The 9849-nt window shown below is 33.6% G+C and overlaps 1 protein-coding gene across 1 annotated transcript; it reads left to right on the forward strand.

The window, feature by feature from the left end:
- Window positions 1–2540: 2540 nt before the first annotated feature.
- LOC131844040 (esterase FE4-like) lies at window positions 2541–8299 on the forward strand. Its single transcript, XM_059192825.1, has 4 exons — window positions 2541–2637; window positions 3369–3617; window positions 4003–5279; window positions 8113–8299. The coding sequence occupies exons 2-4, from the start codon at window positions 3438–3440 to the stop codon at window positions 8282–8284; spliced, it is 1629 nt and encodes a 542-aa protein (XP_059048808.1). The 5' UTR covers window positions 2541–2637; window positions 3369–3437; the 3' UTR covers window positions 8285–8299.
- The last annotated feature ends 1550 nt before the right edge of the window (window positions 8300–9849 follow it).

A 9849-nucleotide genomic window follows, 5' to 3' on the forward strand; every position in this document is an offset into this window, starting at 1 on the left:
AATTAGCTGTAAGCTTATATTGTGTTTATTAAATAAATAAATAAATAAAAACCTCTTGTCACAATGTTAGTTACCATACTCCTCCGAAACGACTTTATATGCAAATTCAGTACGTCTGATCATCAGCTCTTATCTATTTTAAGTGATAAAGATAGACCACCCTGTTTTTTTTTTAATTTTTTTTTATAATGTAGAACACATTCAACATAAATTTTTCATTTTATTTTTAAATCAACCCCTATTTTTTAATAGCGATTTTAATTTATATGGCATAACAACGTTTGTGGTCTCAGCTAGTAATATATAATACTCAATAAATAATTACATATAAATTTATAATTTATAATATAATTTATAATAATTTATAATATCATGGTCTAGTGGTTTCACACAGCACCATCTAGACCCAAGATAATTTGTGCTAAAGCTTGTTTATGGTGTTTACTAGATAACTGATACATATACATAGATCAATTATGTAGTTTTTTTTTTTTTGTAAATAAATACATATTATACATAGAAAACACCCAGACCGATACAAACAATCATACTCATGAATACAAATGTTTGTGCCGTGCGAGGAATCGAACCCGCGACCATCGGTCGTAAAGCGGTGTGCTAGACCGCTAGACCAATTAAATTTCGTCATTATGTTATATATATAATATTATACTGCATCTAATTAGTTTAATTGTGGTTCGTTTAATTAGAGCGTCGGTACAAGCAATTATAGTATCTGGGTTTGTTACAATGTATCCCTTTACATTTATTGATCAGTGATTATAGTAACTATTCCATCATATAACTATATCATAATATATCTCTATGATAAGATTAAGTTTGTTAGTTACGTATATGTATGACTAATTAATATTTTAAATAGTGCTCTCTCTCCCCCTTACTAATATTATAAATGCGAATATATATATGTCTGTGAAATATGAGAAAGGACATAGGCTACTTTTCAATGCGATAGAAGGGCTTTTTTTTTTTGGATGATAATGGAATTGTGCACCCGCCTGTGCTAACGGTTAGCTGGCGGGGCACCAGTGGAATGGACTTATCATCATCATCATCATCGCAGCCCGTAAGACGTCCACTGGTGGACATAGGCCACCCCCCAAAGATCTCCACGACGATGTCCTGCGCTGCTCGCAAAATGCCTTCCAGCGATCTTGACCAATCGTCGGTCCTATTTTTGGAGGCTTTTTAATTTATATGGTCATTCCGGTCCGTGGTCGCCACTCGAATATATAATACTGCCCCAACTGCCATCTGTCTCTATATATAATGTGCCCTGCCCATTGTTTAATTGTGGTTCGTTTAATTCTTCGGGCTATGTCGGTACTCTGGTTCTTCTGTATCTCCTACATTTCTATTCGATCACGCATAGCAACTCCGAGCATAGCCCTCTCCAATATATCTCTAAGATGACTCTAAGCTTGTTGATGGGGCGTATAGTCAGCGACCACGTCTAAATGTGCTCTCTCTCTCACTGGCAACACATATATATATATATATATATCGTCTTGAGACACTGCGGAAATTGGACGAAAAGATATATCGGAGCTTCGAACGCTGCCCATCCGAGTAAAAAAATGAATATTTTCGACGATTGACCTCTTCTCGAAATTGGATTTACCTAGCTGAATGGATATTTTTCCTAAGTACACGTTTTTTTCGACAATTTCGAGTGTAGAATATCCGATTTTTTGTAAACGACATGGACTTTTGACATAATTTTCGTCTTGTCCATGTTCATTTTAAGACCTACATCCTTGTGAGACTCTACTATTTTTAGTTAGCCCTTAGTGACAAATTTATCAGGAATTTAACACGACGGTTTAAAAGGGGGAACCGTGTGGAGTTCAACCTCATATGGTGCATTGCGTAGCAATGAGATCATAAGTCTTTACAATACTAACAATTCTTCCGAAGACGTTTTTTTAATAGATAGAGTGATTCAAGAGGAAGGTTTATATGTATAATACATGTACACCCACGCGAAGCCGGGGCGAGTAGCTAGTTCTCTATAAAAAGAAATTACCCATGCTAATACCGGTTTTTTAGAAAATTTTTAGTCTCTACGTTGGTATTATTAATATATATTCTATAGGGTTATATTACCACTTTCCATCAGACGAGCCATTATATAGAATAGTATAAAATAGAATAGAAATAATATTTATTCAAATAAACTTAATATATATGTAACCCGTGATCATGGCGATTGAAGCACTGCCGAAATATCGGAAACTCAATAAAAAAAACGTATTTTGCTGTCTAGCCGTCCTAAAACTATACCAACGGATTCTGAAGCGGTTTTTTTAATAGATAGAATGATTCAAGAGGAAGGTTTATATGTATAATACATGTACTCGTGTGAAGCCGGGGCGAATAGCTAGTGTAGTATATTTCATTGAGTTCACTATGACCTCAAGTGAATCCAGACAGTTATACCTACAATAGATAAAGAGAAGTCTGATAAGATATCAATGCTCGTGCCGTTTCACTGTAATATATATTTTATTCAACTTGTAGACTTTGAAGCGAGTCCACGAATATAATGTGCAAAGTGTAATAAACTCTCGTGTGTTACGATAAAACATATAATGGACTGTCATTAAATTAATACTGGTACGTAAATTGTATTATCAAATTAGCTGTATATAACTTTATTTTTCTAAAATGAAAGTAGCCTAAGTCACTCCTTATTACATCAGCTATCTGCCAATAAAAGTCCCGTCAAAATCGGTCCAGCCATTTCAGAGATTAGCCGGAACAAACAGACAGACAAAAAATGTTATTTTAGTGTATGTACCGTATTTATATTCACATGCATGTAGTAAAAAACGGTTATTTCAATATTACAAACAGATTCCAATTTTATTTGTACGTATAGATAATTTAATTTTTATATTAATATTAGCAGACCCGGCTACGCGTTGCTGTGTCTAAGGTTCTTGAATAAAATAATATTGCGACTATAAATTGAGATGTAAGCTATCCTATCTTTCAAGTTGGATCAAATTGCATATAATGTGCAAATCAAATGTGCAATCGGTTCAGTAGCTTAGGAGTCCATCCCGGACAAACAACGTGATACGTAATTTTTATATATAAAGATATAAATATTAAATTACTAGCTGACCCGTGTAACTCCGTCTGCATCACACTTATTTGACATATATCATTATATTTCGCCTAAATTACATACTTAATATCTTTTTAAATTATAGCCTATGTTATTCTGATGTATAAACTACATTAAACTGTGAAACTGTGAAATTTCAGCAAAATCTATTCGGTAGATTTTACGTGAAAGAGTAAAGAAACATATATCCAAAGAAACAAAAAAATTTCCACAGGTTCCTAAAGTTCATCAGTCTGACATTTGACATGTAGTTACCGTGACATTGTCACTAGCGCACAGCGACATGTCACGGGTCAAGTGGCTGGTGCTGTGGTCACTGTGGGCTGCACGCCTGGTGCGCCAGCCGACCGCGACAGTACGGGTCTCTGGGGGCCTGTTACGCGGTTCCATTGCACCATCCGGTACGCATGCAGAATACTTGGGGATACCGTATGCTAGCCTTGGGCCCGAGTACAGATTTAAGGCAGGTATTTTTTTAATGGATGATAGTGGAATGATGGACCCGTCTGCGCTAACAGTTTAGAGTACAGTGGCACTAGAGGAGGATGATAAGATGAGCATGAGGTCAGGTCAGTTAGCCCATCGGGGCAAATTGGTCTACGCTGGCAAAGCACCAGTGGAGGATGATAAGTCTAACATTAGATCATGTCAGCCACTCGTTGAAAATTTACCAGGAGTTGTATATTGTATAAATTGTCATGTTGGTTTCCAGAAGCAACCGCTACAATGAACCTGACGTGGTAGATTGCTAGCAATGGGGTCAACAGTCCACATTAACAACTCCCTTACCCCACAAACATATTTTATATTGCCATATTGAGAATTAAAATAATAATGTTATGTTTTAGGCCCCAGGACCAGAGACAAAATGGCAGGGAGTCTACGAGGCTGTCGATGAGAACATAAAATGTCAACAGAATGCTTACATAGAAGCTCCTTTTGTAGTTGGCAGGGAGCATTGTTTAATTTTAAATGTATATACACCATTAAACACAAATAGCAATAGTTCTTTACCAGTGATGGTGTTCATTCATGGCGGGGGATATTTCGAAGGGTCTGCAGGCGGTTTTGTGTATGGACCCCAGTATTTAGTTAGCAAAGGAATCATACTGGTAACTATTAACTATCGTCTCAATATCCAAGGATTTTTATGTTTACGAACCAAAGATGCTCCTGGCAATGCAGGCATGAAGGACCAAGTAGCCGCTTTGAAGTGGGTTCAACGAAATGTTAAGGCATTCGGAGGAGATCCTGACAATGTGACATTGTTTGGTGAAAGCGCTGGCGCTGCATCCGTTTCCTATCATGTTGTTTCTCCAATGTCAAAAGGTCTCTTCCATAAAGCTATATTGCAAAGTGGATCGTCACTTAGTGCTTGGGCTTTCCAGTATAGACCAGTGTACATGGCCAGTTTGTTGGCGAAAACAATGGGTTATACAACTCAAGATCCCCATAAGCTATTTAAGATATTTTCTGATAAATCTGATTCAGAATTAATCGTCACAAGAGTACCAAGGAAGGAAGGTAATCAGGTTGTATCAGAAATACTTTACACGCCATGTGTTGAAGATGATCTAGAGGGTGAAGAACAATTTTTAACAGTATTGCCATATGATGCTTTAAAACAGGGAAAATATAATAAAGTCCCAATGGTAATAGGTTCAAATAATGAAGAAGGATATTTGTTTATGGGAATGGAAAACGGCACTACAATTCCCAAAATAACAATTGAAAAATCTTTGCCAAAAGATTTGGTGTTCCCATCAGAAACAATACGAAAGGAAGTTGCTGAGAAACTTAGAAAAATGTACATGGGTGATGATGTAATATCAAAGGAAACACTACTAAAACTTTCCAGGTTTACTGGTGAAATGTATTTGAATTACCCAACTATGGAAGAAACTGATTTAATAGCTAAAACGAGTGATAAACCAGTGTACAGTTATTTGTTCAGCTACAGTGGTTGGAGGAATATCGTCAAATTATTGCACGGGTATATAGACCCTGGGGCTACGCATGCAGATGACTTGTTTTATTTGTTCAGCCAACCTTTAGTATCATCGATGTTTGAGATGGAAATGATCAACAAAATAACAACATTGTGGACCAACTTTGCTAAATATGGGTGAGTTAATTTAAGATACGTTACATATTCTGCTATAATCTTTTTAATATGGTTAATCGGGCTTTAATAGAATAGAATAGAAAATCATTTATTCAAATAAACTTAATTTAAGCACTTTTGAATAGTCATAACAATTTGTTTTTTATCTACCACTCGTTCGGAAAGCTGTCTCATCACAAGAAGAACGAGCAAGAAACTTGTGTGTTGCTCTTTTAAATAATTTTATTATTACTTTACATTTTTAAGTTTAGAATAGAAAATCATTTATTCAAATAAACTTAATTTAAGCACTTTTGAATAGTCGTAACAATTTGTTTTTTATCTACCACTCGTTCGGAAAACTGTCTCATCACAAGAAGAACGAGCAAGAAACTTGTGTGTTGTTTACATTTACAAGTCGAAACGTGTGAATACAAACTACCAACAAGCACTAATTTTTTGGGTCAAATATAAATATGCAATAAAATTAAATCAGTCGTAGTGATAAGAGCAGACCAGTCCCTACAAGCAGCACTCGTTCACGAGTATGCCGGATGAGCCAGCCATCACTGCAACACACTTTAACGCAATTTTATGATAAATACTTACCTGATTAAATAAATTATTAATTTGTATTGAACGCATATGCTTAACAACGACTTTAATCTTTTGTTTTATTCGATTAATAAAAAATAAATAGGATTGTCATAATTTCATTAAACTCATCACAAAATTTAATTTTTAATTTAACATAAGCTGTGTTGTTATCCGTTGTATCTCCAGATAATTAAATGTCATTTGATTTAATTACAATCTTCTAAAAATATGTATTTCCTTAGTGTTTATGGTCATTAGAATAGTTCCAAAGATATATATCATTTCTTTTGTAAAATGTGAATACTATAACTATCAGATAGCAATTGTAAGTAGCTTTGACGTAGTCTAGTGTTTTGAGTAGTCATGCTCACTAAAATGTCCAGACTTGTGGCGGCGTGGTGGGCCGGCTCATTGGGCTCCCGCACGGCACAAAATATGGTCGAGCGCAGTGATGGCTGGCTCATTTTCCGTATTTCGAAAAAAAAATATCTCGTATTTGTTTGCTGCTTGTAGGGACTGGTCTGCTCTAATCACTATGACTGATTTCCTCTTATTAATTGTTTAACCAGTTGGTTATATATTCAATATTATTTCTATTTGAGTATTTAATAGAGTTAGTGCTAATTGGTGGTTTGTATTCACACACTTCAACTTAAAAATGTAAAGTAATAATAAATTATTTAAAAGAGCAACACGCAAGTTTCTTGCTCGTTCTTCTTGTGATGAGACAGCTTTCCGAACGAGCGGTAGATTAAAAAATGTAATGACTATTCAAAAGTGCTTCAATGTAAGTTTATTTGAATAAATGATTTTCTATTCTATTCTTTTGTGGCACTTAATGAATATTGTTTAGACATTAGAATATTGTTTTTACAAAAATTCGAGCACTATCGTTGCCTGCTAACTACCACTTCTGTTACAGCGTTAAGTTAGGAAGAGATCTCTATCAGAGATAAGTCCATCCTTGCTCACATTTTATATAATCATCTTCATTTGACGACCTCGGTGGTCTAGCGGTCTAGCACACCGCTTTACGTCCGATGGTCGCGGGTTCGATTCCTCGCACGGCACAAACATTTGTATTCATGAGTATAATTGTTTGTATCGGTCTGGGTATTTTCTATGTATAATATGTATGTATTTACGAAAAAAAAAATTATCTATGTATTTGTATCAGTAATCTAGTACCTATAACACAAGCTTTAGCTAGCTTAACTTGGGTCTAGATGGCGCTGTGTGAATTGTCCTGAGATTATTATTATTTATTAATGTAACAAAATAAAGTATATTATATTATTTAATTAAAAATACTGATTGAGTTGAGAATTTAAATTCCTTACTATTATCAGTACATAATACAAACTTCAGTCAAAGGCCGTACAGTAATCTACAAAACATTACTTAATCGATGTATAATTTATCACCATTCTGTGATTTGTTGATAAATGCATTTCATAAAATATAATAAATTAAATAAATCCTTATTAATATTATAAATACGAAAGTAACTCTGTCTGTCTGTCTGTCTCGCTTTCACGACAAAACTACTGAACGTATAGGCTCTTAACAATTTCATTTTTTCGGACTACTCTAATGCTCTTGGCTGCAGTTGGCCTTTAGTTTCACCGGACGATAGGGGGCGATTGCAGATGAAAGAAGGACAGAAAGAAGGACTTGTGGAGCGGCTGAAGGCCAACATCCGCCTGACGGATACGACTTAACAATTTCGAAAAGATCTGTCTGCACCATGTCTCCATTAAGCTTGATATCATTTGAGCACAATCTATTTTTGGTTTTCATGCTAGCATCAAATATTTTACGTACTGGTGTGGTTTTATTGTTAGGATTAAAAACTGGATCCTGCGATTAACAAGTATTATTGTTTAAACTCAAATCACTATTGCCAATAGAATAGAATAGAATATAAATAATCTTTATTCAAATAATCTCATTACAAGGACTTTTGAATGGTCATATTTTGATTCTACCACTCATTCGGAATGCAGATTCATCACAAGAAGAATGAGCAAGAAACTTTAAGCTTTAAACAAGAACAAGAAACATTAAGCTCATTTGAATAAAGATTATTTCTATTTCTATTAAATAAATTATGCTTTAGTCCTAATGATTTATCATATTTTAAGCTACTTTATTCTTTGACAGGAACCCAACATCATCTGGTATAGAATCCTTACCTGTAAGATGGCCAGCCGTTCTAATGATTTATCATATTTTAAGCTACTTTATTCTTTGACAGGAACCCAACACCACCTGGTATGAAATCCTTATCTGTGAGATGGCCAGCAGTGGACCTCTCGTCACCTGTCTCTCTAAACATAGACTCAGAGCTTAGTATTATACCAATGTGGCACAGAGAGAGTCTCAAGTTCTGGAAAGAAATATACAGGAAATACAGAAGAAAAGAATAATTATTTTTATATGTATTAGGGAATTAAATTAAATTATTTATTATTTAAATTATATTGATTTGATTTTACTATATCTATCTATCTATCTGCTCTATGATATAATAATAATAATATAAAAATCAATAAAGAAGTATACCATCCACATAGTACCAATAGTTTTGTCAAACACACACAATATACAAAGCAGTCGTCAATGAAATACTAACAAAGTATACAGCATCTAGTAATAGACCTATTAAAAAAACAATGGAATCCACACACCATCCACATAGTACCAATAGTTTTGTCATCCATCTATATTATACCAAGAATTTCTTATCAAACACGTAGACACGTTGCAGATCCCCTGTACAATAGACCTATTACTTAAAAAGCCGATATATAAATTAACACATAAAATTTATTAAGCTTATATATTTCGCTTATTTATGTAATTATATAATTTTAGAAGTATATTTGTACCTTTTTTTCATATATATATAGGTATATATACATATATATAAATAAAAAAAAAAATACTTAAATTTATTATTTTAATCGATGGAGCTGGTGTCTGAGATAGGCGTAACCTGTAATACAGATCACCAGGCCCCCAACCGAAAATTGATATAAGTTAAACATATTATGATGCTTATACTACACTAAATAAATTATAATTATATAACGTTTAGAGATATAAAGAAAAAAAAACGAAAAAAATAGTATAATAAAGTAGAGAGTACGGTTTATATATATATATATATATATATATATAAACTACATATATATTTTTTTCTGTATTAATCTATTTTATACTTGTAAAATTGCACCGCCATACTATCTCTGATCAACGCTACTGTTGACTGGTAGAGAATGCCATCAGGCATTAAGTCCGACATGTTTACAATTATGTGTGCAAAAGAAAAAATAAATAAAAATATAAAACATATATATATACAATAATAATAATAAATTGGATAATTAACACAGCGCCATCTAGTCCCACGGTAAGTAGAGCTTGTGTTATGATGTATTATTTACTGAGCAAAGCCTATTACTCACTAAACGATTACTTGAATGACGAGTGTGCATGGCAATAGTTGTTCATGCACTGAATTTTCATTTAATGTTAGACATAGACACCTATATAAATATACATTGTAAATAAACTGGCTTTAAAGAAAAAAAGTAATTCAATTGAGTTTCTTGCCAGTTCTTCTCAATTGGATGTATATACCGAACTGGACGGTAGGGAAAAAAATAAAATTATAATGTAAAAATTTGACGTTCATAAGCGGCTAAAACGTCCTACATGAATAAATGATTTTTGAATTTGAATATGAGTACTAGACAACTGATATAAACACTTAGATATATATCTTTTTGTAAATACATACACATACATACAAACCATCATACTCATGAATACAAATGTTTGTATCGTGCGATGAATCGAACCCGCGACCATCGGAAGCCATTAATAATACAAATAATGTGTATGGGATGAGAGTTTAAAAACATAGATAAATGAAAGATACATAGGTAACAATCTTTTCAAATAAACTCAATACAATCACTTGTAAATA

This window comes from Achroia grisella, unplaced genomic scaffold (genome assembly GCF_030625045.1).
Source record: "Achroia grisella isolate CSIRO2021 unplaced genomic scaffold, CSIRO_AGI_Agris_v1 utg3654, whole genome shotgun sequence".
Taxonomy (NCBI): Eukaryota; Metazoa; Arthropoda; class Insecta; order Lepidoptera; family Pyralidae; genus Achroia; species Achroia grisella.

Bases quoted from the DNA above. Each gene is read 5' to 3' on its own strand.
- LOC131844040 (XM_059192825.1), top strand. From the start codon at position 3,438: ATGTCACGGGTCAAGTGGCTGGTGCTGTGGTCACTGTGGGCTGCACGC. The intron at 3,618-4,002 runs GCAGGTATTTTT...GTTATGTTTTAG, and splicing joins GGCCCGAGTACAGATTTAAG to GCCCCAGGACCAGAGACAAA. The intron at 5,280-8,112 runs GTGAGTTAATTT...ATTCTTTGACAG, and splicing joins ACCAACTTTGCTAAATATGG to GAACCCAACACCACCTGGTA.